At 50.0% G+C, this 16,865-nt stretch overlaps 3 protein-coding genes and 1 non-coding gene across 4 annotated transcripts; all 4 read right to left on the bottom strand.

Annotated features, from left to right (window-relative positions):
* Nucleotides 1–54: 54 nt before the first annotated feature.
* HIP1_2 (histidine permease) lies at nt 55–4,277 on the bottom strand. The gene is given in 6 exon segments (XM_062947401.1): nt 55–185; nt 203–252; nt 336–1,805; nt 1,862–2,071; nt 2,177–4,140; nt 4,166–4,277. The coding sequence occupies 3 exon segments, from the start codon at nt 2,185–2,187 to the stop codon at nt 740–742; spliced, it is 1,287 nt and encodes a 428-aa protein (XP_062798563.1). The 5' UTR covers nt 2,188–4,140; nt 4,166–4,277; the 3' UTR covers nt 55–185; nt 203–252; nt 336–739.
* A 167-nt stretch (nt 4,278–4,444) lies between these two features.
* Nucleotides 4,445–7,046, bottom strand: QC764_501440 (uncharacterized protein). The gene is made up of 2 exons (XM_062947402.1): nt 5,613–7,046; nt 4,445–5,555 (listed from the first exon to the last, which is right to left on the bottom strand). The coding sequence occupies exons 1-2, from the start codon at nt 5,948–5,950 to the stop codon at nt 4,529–4,531; spliced, it is 1,365 nt and encodes a 454-aa protein (XP_062798562.1). The 5' UTR covers nt 5,951–7,046; the 3' UTR covers nt 4,445–4,528.
* Nucleotides 7,047–7,721: 675 nt separating this feature from the next.
* QC764_501450 (uncharacterized protein) lies at nt 7,722–9,598 on the bottom strand (the record flags this gene model as incomplete). The annotated part of the gene is made up of 4 exons (XM_062947403.1): nt 7,722–8,237; nt 8,287–8,427; nt 8,505–8,927; nt 9,347–9,598. 4 exons carry the CDS (start codon nt 9,596–9,598, stop codon nt 7,722–7,724), a joined length of 1,332 nt encoding a protein of 443 aa, XP_062798561.1.
* Nucleotides 9,599–14,004: 4,406 nt separating this feature from the next.
* On the bottom strand, nt 14,005–14,075 carry QC764_0074360. The gene has a single exon. It is a non-coding gene; the product is annotated as a tRNA-OTHER (tRNA).
* Between the last annotated feature and the right edge of the window lie 2,790 nt (nt 14,076–16,865).

Here is a 16,865-nt window from a genome sequence, read left to right as displayed (position 1 = left end):
GGGACTGACCAAGACCGAAAACAGAAAGAGTCTCTACTCCTCCTAAGAGGGTCTGCCGAAAATATCAAAAGCTCACCCACCAACCCGTGGGGTGGTGGGCTACGAAAGCCGTTTGGGGGTCCATTTGACCATTTGGCCGTCGGATAGTGGGCTGCTGTTGGAAGTACTACAAGTACCGCGTATTCCTGAGGTAGGCAAGTACGGCTGTCAGTCTGTTGCCAGGTGTAGGAAGCTGGACAGGTGCTCCCGTCCCTCTCAGGAGAGGCACTGGTGGTTCACCTGGAGGCAGTCACTGCCACGCAGTTACCGTCAGAGACCTGCCAGATCGTCGCTACCCATCACTCACTTTCTCATGTGTAAATGCCGTGGCAATCAACGCCCATTCATCAGAAGACATAACCTAAAATAAGTGCAAAATACTTACCTATCCAATCCTAGACCAGACCAAAAATACCTTACGCACTGGGCTTCATACCGGAGTACAGAGTGGTTGGGTCCGAGGAGTTGGCTGTGAGGGTGAGAGCGGGTGATGATGGTGAGGGTGAGGGTGGAATGGTGGCGTTTGTGGCTACGGAAACGTTCTCCGCCGGCATACAGTGGGAATCATGATAGTCAAGAAGACACCTGAAAGCACGACGAATGCTCTGCGACATCAAAATTCATCTCAAATTACAACCAACCACCACCACCCTTCCCCCAAATTATATACTCATATGTACACGCCCCAGCCCCCAAACCATCAGCAAATAACCCTATAAACCCTCTTCCACTTCGGCCAACTTGCCCTCTCCTCCTCCTCCTGCGCCTTGATAATCCCGAGTCTGCCAAAATCCCTCCTCCCCGTATCAATATCCATGTCCTCCACCTTGATCACGCTCGTCCTATACCACAGCTTGTGCCCAATCAAAAACAACAACACCACCGGGATCGCCAAACACTGCAAAAAGAAATTCTCGGCCCGCTGACTCGACGTCAACGGCTCGCTCGTAATGGGCCAAATCGCCACCCAGCACTGACCGACGAGAATGAGACAGTTGCAAAACAGGCCGATCCAGCTGCCGATCGTTCCCCCCTGAGCACGAAAGGCCATGTCGCTGACTGATCTGTGATGGTACGCCCATGCCTTGCGGAGGCGGATGTGGGCGAGACAGGTGCTCCCCCAGGTGAAGACGCTGCTCAGGCCTGATATGGCGAGGAGCCAGTCGAACACGTGGCTGTGGACTTTGGAGTTGGCCATGAAGGCCAGGAGACCGACGCTCGATGCTGCGAGGATGGAAACTAGCGGACGGCCGCGGCGGTCGACGTAGGCGAAGATCTTGGGCGCCTGGCCCAGCTCGGCGAGGGCGGCGAGTGTTCGGGAGGATCCAAAGACGGAAGAGTTGCCGACGCTGATGACGGACACAAGGATGACGCCGTTCATGATGCTGGGTAGAATAGTCGTGCCTGCGCTTTCGATGGCGATGACAAAGGGACTGGCTGAGGCGTCGGCGATGCTAGTAGCACCAAGCAACCTGGGCTCGTTGTACGGCACCAGGAGACCGACAAGCGCAAGCGACACAATGTAGAAGAGTGTGATTCTCCAAAACACTTGCTTGATGGCGGTGGGCAAGGACTTTCGCGGGTTGGCTGTCTCGGCGGCAGCCAAACCGACCAGCTCCGTGCCAGCAAAGGCAAAGGCGGCCGTGACAAACACGCTACAGAGGCCCTTGAAGCCATTGTTGAAGGCGCCCGGGTCGGACCAGTACTTGCCGCCGATGTAGCCGCCTTCGGGGGTCCCTCCGATGTTGATGACGATACCGAGAAGGCTAACAGGGCGGTCAGCTACGTTCCACCAACAGGTAAGCACCCGTGCGAAACTCACATGAACCCGACGACAGCAGTAACCTTGACAATGGCAAACACAAACTCTGCCTCGCCGTACCCCTTTACTCCAAAGAGGTTGATGACAACAATGACCGCCAGAAACACGGCCACAAATATGGCCTTGTTCAGACTCTCGTTCCAATAACCGATAGTCATGGCGCCGGCAATAATCTCGAGCGGTAACACCACTATCCACTGCAAGGCATAGCTTCAGTCACACCACGTTAGCATGCAACACCAGAACAACGGAAGAAAAAGGGTGACGCGGGATGTCTCCCCATCAACAGAAAAACGGTCAACAAAAACAACCTACTTCCAACCCATAGCAAACCCCCAACTCGGATCCAGAAACCTCGTCGAAAAAGCCGAGAACGACCCCGCTACAGGAAACACCACGGCCAACTCCCCCCAACGCCTGCACCGTGCAATACAGCATCACGCCCACAAAGATGTACGCCAACAACACCGCCGCCGGCCCCCCCTCACTCAACGCCTTCCCACTCGCAACAAACAAACCCGTCCCGATCGACCCCCCAATCGCAATCATCTGCAAATGCCTCCCCTTGAGCTCCCGCGCAAGCAACGTCCCCGCCGTCCTGGAGTTCGCCGTCCGTAAGTCATAGTACCTCTCCCCATTATGCTGCCTCACCACCGCCACCCCCGAAGCAGAGCCAAACCCATTTGTTGTTCTGGTTGTCGTCGGTGAGTCGCCTGGGCCACCTTCTGGGTCAGTGACGTGAAGCGCAAAGTTGGGGTCGTCGTGGTAGCGGACGTTGTCTGGGTGTTCCCGGCGGAAGGTGTCGATGAACCTCCCCACGCGAGCTTTCATCCCTCCGGCACCTACGCCGACGGTATTATGAGGGTGGTGGTTGTGGTGGTGATGATGATAATGATGATGATGATGATGATGATCAGGATCCGAGGCCCGACTTTGACCCCGGACAGTGAAGCTGCTGCCTTCGGCCAGACTGCGGGTGCGATCCAGCTGGCTCATCTCAATGTCGCGGTCGAGGGTCATCTCTGTCGGATCATTGGAATGGCGAAGGCGACGGGGATGGCGAGCGAGATCAAAAATGGCGGGTCTGACAGCGAGATGGTGGGTTGCACAACCGTGTCTCTCAACGGCCCGCGATTACCATGCGTTGGTGAGCTCCGGGTTTGTTTCGTTTGATTTTCTTTCGCGACGAATCCCGCCGTCGACAATAGAGTTGTTCGGCCTGGCAGTTGAGTGAAAGTGGCCCCCCGAATACCGGGCACGAAACGGAGACAACGGCAGGTGACGGGTCCACTCCACTGATAAACGGTTGTGTTCGTGGAGAACCCCTGGCGCTGGGCCTGTTGTAGATGGGGACACCCTAGGAGATAACAGCCGTGGTGGCCTGCCGTTCGCAACGCCGTCTGTCCCAGCAGCTAATGAAATTTCCACAGCGTAATAAACCGGCCGTGAAGGGTGACGGTGACAGCGTGTATGCGAGAGATGGGGAATCCAACATGGAAATTTTCTGCAGCAGGAGATGACGGGTGGGTGGGTGTCGTGGGTTTGTCGTCTAGCGGCGTCAGAGAGATAAGAAAAGATGGGCGGTCCTGCCAATATTTGCCCCGCACTGCCTGCTGCTGCTACTGCTGCCGCTGCTGGAGTCTCCGAGTTGGGGGGTGCTTGTCGTTTGACTGTCACCTCGGAGGATTGCCGATCCAGCCGTTGAGGGTGTGAGAGGTGGTGGTGATGCCCGTGTTGGACGGGAGTGTCGACTGATGCTGCTGGTGTCAACACTGTCCTATCGGCAGGCTGTCTACATATCTCATCCGAATGCAAGAGGACAAAGGAAAGGATAAAAGGCGAAATGATGCCAGCCATGATTGCCATCACCTCAAAGATTGCTGGGGTTGCAGCGAATCGAGGGTCCCCGACGAACAATAGGTGTCGGGTGGCCCCACCGTGCCGCCCTCCACCAACGACTGCAATCGCCTGAACCAAGCCGACAGGGGTTTGCTCTGGGTTGCATTAGCGCCTTTTGGGAACCGATTGCGTGGTTTTCGGGTCTGAGACCTCGAAGTGTACCTGATGGACGTGCCTCTGTTCCCGAAGTCTGTGGGAGAGTGTGGGTGACGGGAGCTGCCCGTGCTGCTTGGAAAGGGGGGTCTAATACTTGGAACAATGCCTGTGGCGCACATGACAAAGGCCTTGTTTGAGATTGTTGAGGTCTCTTACTCTGCCGTAGCAGAGACAAGCATCGGTGACTGTGGTGATCACCGTCAACAACCCAACAACCCAATAACCTAACAACCCCATAACCCAATAAACCCCCCCCCAAATCTAGCTCATCAGCTATTGTCCGGGCATAGAATAACAAAAAAAAAAAAAGAGCGGTGGGATTCGGCCGAGGTCATCTTCACGAGATGCAACAACTGCCCGTGGGCCCAGGACCTGGTATGCCACGAGCCACGAGGGTCGTGCCGCTGGAGAGTCTTGTGTCATGCCTTGGAGGGAGCTCCACAAACGATGATCCCCCCCGCCCGCACCCCCGCAGGATTCAGGGCACGCCGCACACTCCACCTGGGAAAAAGCAAAATCACGACAAAGGTCAGGTAGGTATCATCATGTTCAGAAAGTAAACACTAAAAACACTAAAACTGATCGTAGGTTAAGGTGCCTCGCATCTACCCGTCAGCGCTGTTGCTGCTCCGTCTCCTCGTTGTGAGTGTCTGGCATCGGTTTCATCTCGCGAAGAAGGATGCTGGACCCCCTCCCTCGTCCGTTTGCCGTCGCTGTCACCACCCCGTGAATGGGGGTCAGACAGAGCCCTACGTGGGCTTCCTTTTTGCACCGAACATGTTCCTGATCATCAGACGACGAGACTGTCATCTCAAAAGTGGTGGTCTTGACCACTTGGGTGGCAGGTGTCTGTCGACCCCTAGGAATCAGCGAGTCCATGCTGGCTGACCGACTGCCGTGGTGCACCCTGGGGGACTTGATCTCCCTCTTGGCTTGCTCGGCCTCTCCTGGTGTCGAGGAGATGTCGGGCGTCTTTGTACGACTCAGCCCTCCGCGTTTTCCTTCAGAATAACCCGCCTCCATGTCATCATCCTCATCCCAGGACGGCTTCTTCGAGATGGCCATCGAATCCTTCCTCGAGTTTCTTCTGTTTTGCGACTCTGTCGGCTCGTATTTGAACTTCTTCTTCTTGACACCCTTGTCTCTCATAAACGTCCCGATGGTAAGTGCGTTGGCCGCAAATGTTGCCATCAGGATATCGGCCGAAGCCCATGTCGTCCTCGTCGCTTGGTATCCCTGCTCGCTGATGATCTGAGGCACCCGACAGATGGTCACCACCACCGTAAAGATGTGGAGACAAAAGAGGGCAACCAGCAGCGACTTGTGTCCCATCGGCAGTCGGCTTTGTATGACAATGGGCACAGGGAACACAACCAGCAGCAGGTCGGTAGCCGCGTTGCAAACTGATGCTGTGAGGAGGTTTGCGTAGCCCTGACGACACTGCGGTCCCGGGTCCGGACTGACCTGCCAGTACTTTGTGAACGGCTGGCATTCCGCAAGATCACTGACGACAACCGCCACAAAGGTCGCGACCAAAGCGATGCGCATCGACCGAAGGAGCAAGGTGTAGCGGTTCCTCCCAGAAGATCCAACCAGACGATCAAAGAACTCGAGAGTAACCAGCTTGAGCAGCCATAGTCTGAGAAACATAATGTTAGCCACCGAGTTGCTGCCCAAAACTGTGGAGGGACCTTACACCACTGCGTACAGCATACGACTGATCAGCACCAGTCCGCTCCCAATGGCCCGCCGCCGGAGCCCCTCGTCCGACAAGTCCAGCTCATCGTTCAACTCGACATTGTTGGTTCCAAACAAGAGAATGGGGTGCACAAAGGCCATTCGCAGGAAGAGGGGTATCAACACCAGAGCGGCGACCTTGTCCTCTCCAAACAGCTTCTCGACCCGCACAAACCGCCCCACGAGACGGAGGAGGATGATGAAGGCACATAGCAGCGTGATCCACCACGATGTCAAGAGAGTCGGCTTGTCCTCGCTGAAGGGCCGTGCCGGAGGCGGAGACGAGTAGAGAGTCATGGTTGCTGGCTCATGGCTCCTGTTCTGAGGAGCAGGTGTCTTGCTTGAGGCTCGTCAACGAGCTGCCTCGGCGCAAAGTGATGTTAACGAAGATGTTGAGGTGAAAAGAGGCTCAAATCGCCAAACGTGATCGGCAGCCAGAAAGCGACCCCCAAACGAGAGATCAACAGGGTCTAGATGTTCTCTGTGGATCTCGACTGGAGCCCCGTCATCCTCTCTCGAGGTTGGCGTCCACAGGTGTCGGATCTGCCACCAAATTCGTCCGGTTGGCGGCTGGGAAGAGACATCGAACCACGAGCTCTTTTGCGCTTCAGACGGGCGTGATTGGTCCGACATGTCTATCTGCACGGCATGGTTGCGCAAGGTGGTCTTGATGTGGGGTGTCTCGCCTGCCCAGCAGTAAGCTGTTCTCCACGTGTGAGAGAGTGTCTTCCAGGGGCCAAACAGATACCACTTTCCTCAATTCATTGCCGCACATACCCAGCCAACCTCGTTCCAGCATGGCGGTACGGCTAAAGGACCTGGGAGTAAGCTGTCTGAGCGGTGATAACCTCGTGGTTGACAGATGTCGGGTGTCTGGCAAGCAGGCTGTCAGTCAGCCTGTCTCTCCGTTGACCTCCTTTCTTGCGCGGCTTCGTGTTTTTCTTTCTAGAAAAGACACCGAAGCCATCCCCCGAAACCTTCCATGCAGCACCAGAAGACGCCACTCTCGCGTGTCTTGACCGAAACCAGTTCAGCACCCGCAAGCCACACACAATCCTCAGACGGCCCGGCCCCTTTTGCGCGAAAACGTTATCAAATGACGTTGCGCTAAAGAGAATCAGCGCCCGCCAAGCCCGCATACACAGGGCAAGGATCAGGGGCACTGATAATCACCCCCTTGTACCCTTGTAAAAGTCACATGTCTCTTTGCCCTCCCTTTCTCTCTCTCTCTCTCACACAACCCACATCCCGAAAACAAACAAGTATCTCATGATGATTGCCGTCAGCCTCAAGATCACCCGAGGTTTCTTTTTTCCACATACCCAAGATTGAATATGCACAAGCAAGTGACCCCCCCCCTCCCCCAACCATGATCCAAACCGGTCAAGACGCAGTATGCAGGGGCAAATCCCACTTCTCCTACATAATACTCTGTTCCAAATGAATGCCGTCCAAAGTGCCAAGAACGTACCAACCCAACGGTCAACCAGCTCTCGTCTACTCACCAGTGACAGCTCATCCGGGTATTCTAACCTGCACCCAAACGCTATCAACGCTTTTGACCGGTGCAGCAAGTAATATGGAACCGTCCACCCGGCGCTCGCGTTGTATGTCGGAACCAACCGTCGGTAATGAATCCTGTGGGAAAAAACACGCGTCGTATGCGGGAGATGTGCAGCCCTACTGTGCCTATGTAGCGACGAGATATAGTACCATTTTTATCACTATCACCAAGAGAATCTCTCACCCATTATGGAGAAAAAAAAAGTATGAGAGAGAACGGAAGGTGGTGCCAACACAACTCAACCTACCGACCGTCATCGATGCCGATACTGGCAGCGGGAAATGAGAAATCGTCTGTATATGCCGGTGATGACTTCCGGCACCGTGAAATCAGTCCAACACCTCCCTACACAGTCAAATAATAATATCGAGTGGTCACATCCCACTCCAGCACCACCTCAGCCTCCACCTCCCCAACCCCAACCACCACCTGCATCCAAAGCCCAACATCATACGCCCCCGGCAAGATAGCAGGCACAACCATCGCACAGAGATACCTCTCCCCCTAGTTCTCTCCCCCATGATTAACCTGCACCCCAGTCAAATCCCTCACCCTCTCCCCCACCGCATCAGCCCTCGACAGCACAACCCCCATCTGCTCCGTCCCCATCTGCTCCGTCCCCATCTGCTCCGTCCCCATCTGCGCCGCCCCAGTTTTTCCAACTGAACGGTAAGAGACAACCATGCCCGGCCTAATCCTCTCCTTGAAGGGGACATCCCTCGCGTGCGGCGGCCCTTCGATATCCGCGCTCGAGTAAAGTCTTTCCATCCTCGTCAACTTGACCTCAGGCTTCTCTTTGGAGTGCTGGGAAGAGGACTGAGAGCGCAAGTTATCAACATGCAGCTGCCAAAACTTGCTCTGAAACGTCGTGGCCTGCTCCATCGTCACCCCCGGAGTCTTGAGACACCTCTCCACAAACTCCCCAACAGGCAGCCGTAAAAGCTGCGCTCCCGATTCCGTCGGGGCGAGGACGTTTCCCATCAACACGAGGGGTTTCCGACTGTCACCATCCCATCCGGCCTTGTTAGCCTTTGCATATCATTTACACTAAGAAACCATCAAAACTCACATTCTTCCCCACCCACTCCCTCACCTCCCCAATCCCCCACGTGACCGGCCTCTTCTCATCATATTCTTGTACCTTCTTCCCCGCCGGGCCAAAAGCCGTAACCCTCAACAACTCCGCATACCGCAACGTATTCCTGCTGGCCTGCGTATCCGCTAAGCAAGGATTCACACACGCCACCACAACTGTCTTTCCTCCCCCCCCCCCTCAAACCCCCCCACCGGGCTCGGATCAAACACATGCTTCAACGTCTTCGTCAGTGTGCTCTGCCTAAACGGTACATGCGCCTTCTTCCCAGACCCCTGATCAAGATCAACCATCGCCCTCCCCCTGATGCAGTCTTTTAGAGCAGAGAGGCTGGTGTTGATCTCTCTCGCTTCCCTCATCCTCGCCGCGTCGTGGGTGGACTTGTCGTGGGCGGCTTCCGACCCGGCAAGGTCGATGAGGTAGAGGAGCCCATCTTCTGCTGCCGGAATAGAGCGGTTCCCGATGCGGATGCGGCAGATGGCGTGCGAGCGGGAGGACGAGTCGTTTTTGAGGGTTGGGGCCGTCTTTCGGAGGGAAGACGCGGTGGGGATGAGGGAAAGAAGCTCGGCCTTGGACGTGAGGGGGTGTTCTTGGGCACTGGCGAGCTGGGGTGTTGCCTAGGGAGTCTTCGAGGATGGAGATTTGCTTGCGGGAGTTGAGGAGGTCTACTCGCCTGGCGTTAGTTGGGGGTCAAGGGGGTGATTGCCTGCCAAAGGCTGTCTGTCCGGCTAGTTCAATAATGGACATGCACAGCTTCCTTTCTCCCTCTAGGGTACCATCCATCAAACGTTTCTGCAACGTGCCATGCTCCTCCAACCCGCTGACGGTGAAGGTTTTGCCTGATCCTGTCTGCCCGTAGGCGAACATGGTGCTCACACCTCCGCCCTAGGCCAAGGGGACGAGGGGCTGGATAATGGCATCGTAGATTTGCTTGGTGGTGCTGTCGGGGCCGAAGACGCGGTCGACCGGGTAGCTGAAGGACTGCTCTTGTTGAAAAGCTCGCACTATTTCCAAGCACTGACTGACAGTGACTTACATTCAGACAAGGCAGCCCCCTCACTGACTTCTTGAGCTCGTGCAAGTCGACGATATACGCACCACCAGGCCGTGAACAGACACTCTCTGGAAAGCCCTGAGAGATCTCATCTCGTAGCAGTGGTCTAATGCGAGTACTGACGAGAAAGTCGGGGTTTGTTGAACCCGCTCTGACCGGAGCCACGGGCTTGGGGTTGAAGGCCTGAACCAGCTCCTCGTAGCGGTCGGCGTCGTCGATGAGAAATTGCTCCATGATGACTGATATCTATTCAGGCTCAGTGAGGATGCAAAGATGAAGAGTTGGAGAGAAGTGAAAAGGATCCTGACAGCTGTCCTTGGAAGTCGTGAGCAGTTGATGTGTCTGAAGGGGCACTGGGACTAAACCCCTAAAAGCACAGCTATTTGGGTCCGCAGCGAGTTGCCCCGCAACGTCACTTGTTCACTTGTTGCTGGCTAACCCCCTGAGTTCAGGCAACCAAGCGTCGGCCAACGTTGACTGACTGTTCTTCCTGGTCGAGGGAAATATATTGCCGCTTTCGGACTTGGGTGGGGTGTGTAACTAGGAGCAGCACTGCCTCTGACACCCTACCCCCCTCCCCTGTCAGTAGAGGCTAGAATCGCATTTCAGAATGTCCAAATTAAACAGTTTAATTGGAATCATTCCCAAATGAAACAGACGGTCTAATCGTTATATAGAACACCTACTCGGCATGAGATTCAGACCCGTCTTACATAGGTACCTTACCTCATATCATCAAGACTCATAGCCTCATACCTTCCTAGTTCCTTAGCATCAGCTTGTCACAGACCAACCATATAGGAAGGCCAGGTGGGGACTGCAGCTAACTGGGTCTACCAATAGGATGAAGGAGACACGACGACAAGGTTGCAGAGTCAGAGGGGGCTCACTGCTTGGCGAAGGTGAGCCGGATCACCACGATCACCTGGTGAGCGTGGTGAGCGCCAGAGGATCACCACCGACCGCTGGTGAGCGGGAGTGATACAGGTACGGAGGTACTTAGGGATCTAAGGTCTATATATACGGAGGAACTGGCTGGTGTAGATAGACAGTTCCGCAGTATGCAATACAGATTGTATTCACGGTATCTTGTGTTTACATTGGAGACATCTTGTTGTGCACTGTTTAGCTGCACCGAACCAGGATTGTTCAGAAGTTACCTTCAACCCGTATCCCTTTCAGAGGTTCTGTACAGAAGTTCGTCACACGTACGAAGCTTTACATCCAGCTTAGAAAGCACCCTTTCTGGATCGTACGGTATAAGGCCAGCACCCGCAAAACCACCCTGTATATTCTTCTCCGTTATAGAGGCGAAAAGGGCCTCGCCGGAGGCATAGAGGAACTCGACCTTGCTTACGTGGTTAATATATATGCGCATCAAGTCCTCGATCTGGCGACCGTACGCCTATTTTAGTGGCCCAAAGCAGCCAACATCGAGTGGCTAGAGGAAGTGGGAGGAATGTGGAGGTATGCAGAGCGTAATAATGTGTTGGGCTGGTGACCTAGGAAAGTCACTGGCTGCGAAAATGAGGCTAAATTGGCCAGAAAAATAGTAAATAAATTAGTATTACAGTAGTTAGTTGTTTATTAAAAAAAAAAAAAACAGTAAGTAAATCCATCTCCAAAAGCAAACCGGTATGGGCCTAGGAAAACCTGGGCCCTTTAATACCCCACACCCTCCCCCACAGATAGTACACCGCCGTCCAAAATAAAGCCATCGCCAATATCCTCTAAAGCCCAATATATGCCTAGATTCTTTTTACTTCCTTTAATTCCTTTACCTAATGCCCTAATATCCTTTTTCCTATATAAATATACGTTTTCCTGCATATCTTAACCCAGAAAATCTCGCATTCCTAATAGCTATATAAACTTCGCGTATTTCTCCCTTTATAATACCTTTATAAATCTATCCGCTAATATTTCTAACCTAGAAATATATTAAATACTAAATCTTTTTTCCTTTACTTATTTACCTACCTATTTATACCGTATATCGATACACCGGGTCCTAGCGATATTCTAAAGGTTCAGAAATATAATTTCGGCGTTCTTACTATCGGTATATGTTAAAATACAGCTTTTGCTTATGGATTTTACAGTGTATCTGAGCCCTATATATTACAGGGCCTCAGAGGCAATACGATGGCTTGAATCAGCAGTGTTTAGGGACTGCGGTTACCGGAGCGGAGGCTCGGCCTCCGGAAGCAATCCGAGGTCCCGGAAGGCCGAGCGCTAAGGCCGGTGCCCTGCAGTGGTTAAACGGTAGCGGCAACGTGGCCTGCAGAGGTTAAACGGTAGCGGCAACGTGGCCTGTAACCTTATATTTGGATAGCGCACTTAGCGGGCGTTCGGGCCCGGGAAACGCGCGTTCAGGCCCGGGAACGAAATCACCCTCGGGGAGCAAGTAAGAGGCCGATGGCCTATAAGACCTCTGCCTTACACCCTATCCACTGTGGTATTTTTTAGTCTATAAGGTTCAATCAATATACTGGTTCACCACACTCATTAGTGCCTCACAAGCCTATGTTACAGTGATTCTCTTCTATATATTACAGGGCGCCGCCCCTGTAATCCTCGTTCCTTCAGTGCCACGGCAACTGTCGAATGCTGCAGTCAAAGTCTTCTTCGCTCTCAGTGTACTGCGCCGATAGCTATCTGAGCCTATATTTACAGGCCTCAATAGCACCTATTTCAACAGTATACGAAACGCTATTTTCTATTCGTTTCTTTCTTTAATTCGTATATAGGCGTACCCGATAAATATATTTAAATATATAAAGTATTACGCCTTTATTAGTTAACTTTATAATTTAGATATTAACGGTAATAAATAATTATTTTTTATTATTTCGTTATTTAATTAACGGTAGTTTATATATAGTTATAAACTACTATCTTTCTTCGGTACGAAAAATATAAAATATTTTATTAACGATATAAACTCTTTAATATATTTTTTCTTTAAATTTTTATTTTAATACTTCCGTAGCTCCTTACTTTATTTATCGTTAATATCATAAACTTTAAATAACCGTAATTTAATTCCTTTTTTTAACGTAATTTTATAATCCTACGGTCCTTATTCTAGAAGCCCCTTTAAATATTTAACCGTAAAGGCTAAATATCTTTGATATTTTACGGGTACCGCCTTTTTCTTACCTTTCCTTATATTATTATAATAAACGTATTTATTAACCTTTAATATCTTTACTAACGTCGTTAACTTTAGTTTTTCGATCTTACCGCCTATATCGATAAAGTATACTATTATTTATTAAGCTCTTTACAGTAGTACCATAGAGGGCGCTTATTTTATACTTTACTCCGTACATACTTTTAATTTTTTATCGTTAATTAAATACTTTTGTGACGAACCCCTATCCAGAACCTCTGAAAGGGATACTGGTCGAAGGCACTTCTGAATAATCGTGGCTCGGTGCAGCTAAACAGTGCACAACAAGATGTCTCAATGTAAACACTAGATACCGTGAATACAAGCTTGAATTGCATACTACGGAACTGTCTATCTACACCGGCCAGTTCCTCCGTATATATAGACCTCAGGACCGTGAGGTGCTCGCCCTGCTACGGCCCCGATCACTCCTAGCATATTGCATCCTGCGAAGTGCTCGTCGTGCTATCCCCCTGATCACTCCTAGCACATTGTATCCTGCGAAGTGCTCGTCGTGCTATCCCTCTGATCACTCCTAGCACATTGTATCCTGCAGAGTGCTCATGAGCCTTAGCGCCATAACACTTCTGCTTACCCCTGATTGGTTATCCCCTGACCTCCTTAACGATAGGTTAGGGGCGTCCTGCGCCCCACATGTGGCGCGGCCTGCTGTTGGGTTAACTGTGACATGATGCCCCTCTTCCCAGATCGACGCCCCGGCGACCGTATTCCTGAAATAGTTACCGATCCCCATTTCTTCCGCATTTCCATAGTAAGCCTTTCTCTCCCTTCTTACCCTAGCCGTTATATCTAATCGTATAAAGAAATTAACTCGTACGAGTACCGACCGTTGCCGCGATTAAGTACGTTTCCTCGAGAAATTCGGCTTTATTATACCCGAGTATACCTATTATAAAAAGAATAACCTCGAGTATATAGCTTCTCCTCGATATAAGCGGTGTCTCCTATATATTAAGTCGAGTCGTTCCTATTATAACGTTTATAGTGTAGATCGTAAGTCTCCTCTTTGGCCGTTCCCTTCCCTCGTTAACTAGTCCCGTAGTTCGTCCTCTAATTAGGGAAAAGGAACGCCTGGATACCGAAAAACAGGCTATCTTAAGTAAGCTTCTTCGTCTTAAAATATAATCGCGTACCCTTAAGGCTCGGGCCCTTACTACTTTTCGTCGCGAGTCTCGGCTCCTTAATAAGGAAGAGAGAGAGTCTCCCGCGCGGCCTGCTACCCCGTATGGCCCGCCGGCGGCGAACGCTTCTATTACTCCCCCTAATCTTCCTTTCCTAGACCCTTCTTTAGCTTTTAACTGGCCGCCTAACCTTTCTCTGGACCCGGGTACGGCCGGTCCTTCCTTCTTAACCCCTTAGGATACTACCAAGGGCGTACCTTCCACCTCTTAAGGTAATTAAGATACGTAGCAGTCTTTATACCTAGGTTCCTTTTATACCTTCTAACTTCGTAGTATAATGTATTGCACGTCGGCCACTACGTCGAAGGCGCGGGTTCGACTCCCGCCGAGGTTCTCTTAGCTCCGTCTTATAGCTATCTAGCTATAAGCCGGGGCCGAGTCTTTTTACTTACTTGGGTTTTGGTCGGTCCGGATATCGCTAATGGAATTCTTTTTACTTATCTAGGCAGTTAAGGTATACCTATGGTTCCCACGAGTTATCTATAGCCGGATATCCTAACCAACTAACTAAATACTTTAATTTACTTCTATTAAACCGTAAATCTAGTATTTCTTCTATATCGTACTCTTCTTCTTCGTCCTCCGCTACTACCTATATATTGGCCTTACTTACCTATGGTACGGGCTCCAGAAGTGAGATGTGGAAAGTATGTGACCGTAGACGTATCGTACGGGATAGCTCCAGTTTAAATACCGTCTCCGATATCTTTCTCTTAACCTTAAACGGGCCTACTCTCCTGTGGTCCAGCTTCTTATTAGGTCTTTTAGTACATAAATTGCGTGTAGAAAGGAATACTATATCTCCTTCCTTAAAGCGAGGTCCCTCGAGCCTTCTAGTATTATAATATTTCCGTATCTTTTCCTTTATAAACTCTAGTTTTTGCTTAAGCTTACCGTAAAGTATATATATCTTATCTGCCTTAATCCTAACCCTAGGTACCTTAACCGCAGGTCCTTGCCGTAGGTCTGCTTCGTAGCCGAAGTTTACGAAGAACGGTATAGCTTTAATCGTTTTAGTTAGCGATATATTATATATTAACTATACCGTAGGTAATAGTTTAACCTAATTATTTTATTCGAAATTAATATAATTCTGTAGGTACTATTCTACGATTTGGTTAAACCGTTCCGTTTAACCGTCCGTTTAAGGGTAGTAGGCCGAAGACGCCTTACTTACTACCCCTAACTTCGTTATTAACGCTCTTTAGAACTTTAATACGAACTTAATATCGCGGTCTATAATAAACTCCTTTAGCTATGTATATATTAATGTAATATACCGTAGTACTATATCCGCCAGTTATTCTGCCGACTAGGTCTCCTTATAAGGCAGGAAGTATACCTACTTGGTAAGCCTGTCGACCACCGTTAATATACTATTGTATTTAACGCCGGTTACCGTATCCTTAAACTCTAGTAATTTAGTAATAAAGTCTATCGTAACTAAACTTTATAGCCGTTCTGCTACCGGTAGTGGCTCTAGAAATCTATAAGGCTTATGCTTCGTAACCCTCGTTCTCTCGCACGTATAGTATAACTAGATAGTTTCTTTAATATCGTCCTTAATCCCTAACCAGTTAAAGTGCTGCTTAATCTTTTCTATAGTCTTAGCGATACCTATATATCCTCCGAGCTTTAATGCGTAAATCTCTATTACTAGTACCGTCCTATTACCTAGCCTTACGTACGCTCGGTTCTTATACCATAGTCTTCCCTAACTATCTTTCTAAATACCCTATAGCTCCAGCTTTTCCTACTAGTATTGCTCTGTAATATCGTTGCTTAACTTCCTTTAGTATTTACTGGAAGTAGCCTTTTCGCGATATACTGCGTAATACTCTATCCACGGCTGCAGTAGATACTTAAGGGTACTATCTAGCGCCTCCTTAAGTAATAGTGGTGACTCCCTAGGTACATCCTTATGGTAGTCGGTTCGCCGGCTAAGTGCGTTTGCCCTAGCGTTCTCCGAACCTTTCTTATAGTTAATCTAGAAATTAAATTCCGAGAGAAACTCTAACTATTATATTTACCGCGCGTTAAGGACCTTCGTAATAATAAAGTACCGTAGATTCTTATAGTCCGTATAGACCTGTACTTTATACTTAGTACCGCTAAGATATAGCCTCTATTCCTCGAACGCTTCGATGATAGCGAGTAGCTCTTTATCGTAGATTAAGTAGTTCTAACGTACCTCCTCGAGCTTCTTCGAAAAGAAGGCTACCGGGTATAGCTTGCCGTTATCGTCTCGCTGTCCTAGCTATCTACCGATCGTATAGTCTAATACGTCTGCCTCGACCTTAAATAGTCGACTAGGGTCTAGTAATTTAAGTACCGGGTCCTCCAAAATAGCCTCTTTTAGCTCCTAGAAGGCCTGCTCTTCTTCCTGCCCCCACCGGAACTCCACGTCTTTCTTAGTTAAATAGTTAAGTAGCCGCGCGATACCTATATACCTACAGATAAATATCCGATAAAAGTTTATAAACCCTAAGAATTCCCTAACGTATATTTATAACTACGGCGTAGGCTAGTCCTTAACTACCGTAATTTTCTTAGGTTCTATACGAACCTTACCTAGCGATATTAAATATCCTAGATATACTGTCTTCTGCACGTGGAACTCGCTCTTCTCCTTATTAACGGAGAGTCCGGCTCCGTATAGCGCGTCGAGTATCTCTCGTACGTGTCGCTTATGCTCCTTTAGAGTGCGTGAGTAGATAAGAACGTCGTCGAGATAGTATACTACTGTTTTATCGAGGTACTTCTATATAGTATAGTTAACGAGAGATTAGAATGTCGCGGGCGCATTGGTTAGCCTAAATGGTATTACGAGATACTTAAAATGACTATAGGGTATACGAAATATAGTCTTCCATTCGTCTCCTTCCTTAATCCGTATATAGGCGTACCCGACAGGCATATCTAAGCGTATAAAGTATCGCGCCCCTGCTAGTTAACTCCGTAACCTAGATATTAACGGTAGCGGGTAACTGTTTTTTACCGTCTCGTTATTTAGCTAGCGGTAGTCTATATATAGTCGTAAGCTACCGTCCTTCTTCGGTACGAAGAATATAGGGTATCCTACTAGCAATATAGACTCCCTAATATATCCTCTCTTTAAGTTCTT

Source organism: Podospora pseudoanserina, chromosome 5 (genome assembly GCF_035222485.1).
Source record: "Podospora pseudoanserina strain CBS 124.78 chromosome 5, whole genome shotgun sequence".
Lineage (NCBI taxonomy): Eukaryota > Fungi > Ascomycota > Sordariomycetes > Sordariales > Podosporaceae > Podospora > Podospora pseudoanserina.
The sequence above is the reverse complement of the archived record's forward strand: the minus strand, read 5'-3'. Positions and strand labels throughout refer to the sequence as shown.

What these genes read in the sequence shown, in the direction of transcription:
- QC764_501440 (XM_062947402.1), bottom strand. Translation starts at nt 5,950, where the DNA reads ATGACTCTCTACTCGTCTCCGCCTCCGGCACGGCCCTTCAGCGAGGAC. An exon ending in CGTATGCTGTACGCAGTGGT is followed by an intron (nt 5,556 to 5,612) that starts GTAAGGTCCCTC and finishes TATGTTTCTCAG; the next exon opens with ACTATGGCTGCTCAAGCTGG.
- HIP1_2 (XM_062947401.1), bottom strand. An exon ending in ACTGCTGTCGTCGGGTTCAT is followed by an intron (nt 1,806 to 1,861) that starts GTGAGTTTCGCA and finishes CCGCCCTGTTAG; the next exon opens with CCTTCTCGGTATCGTCATCA.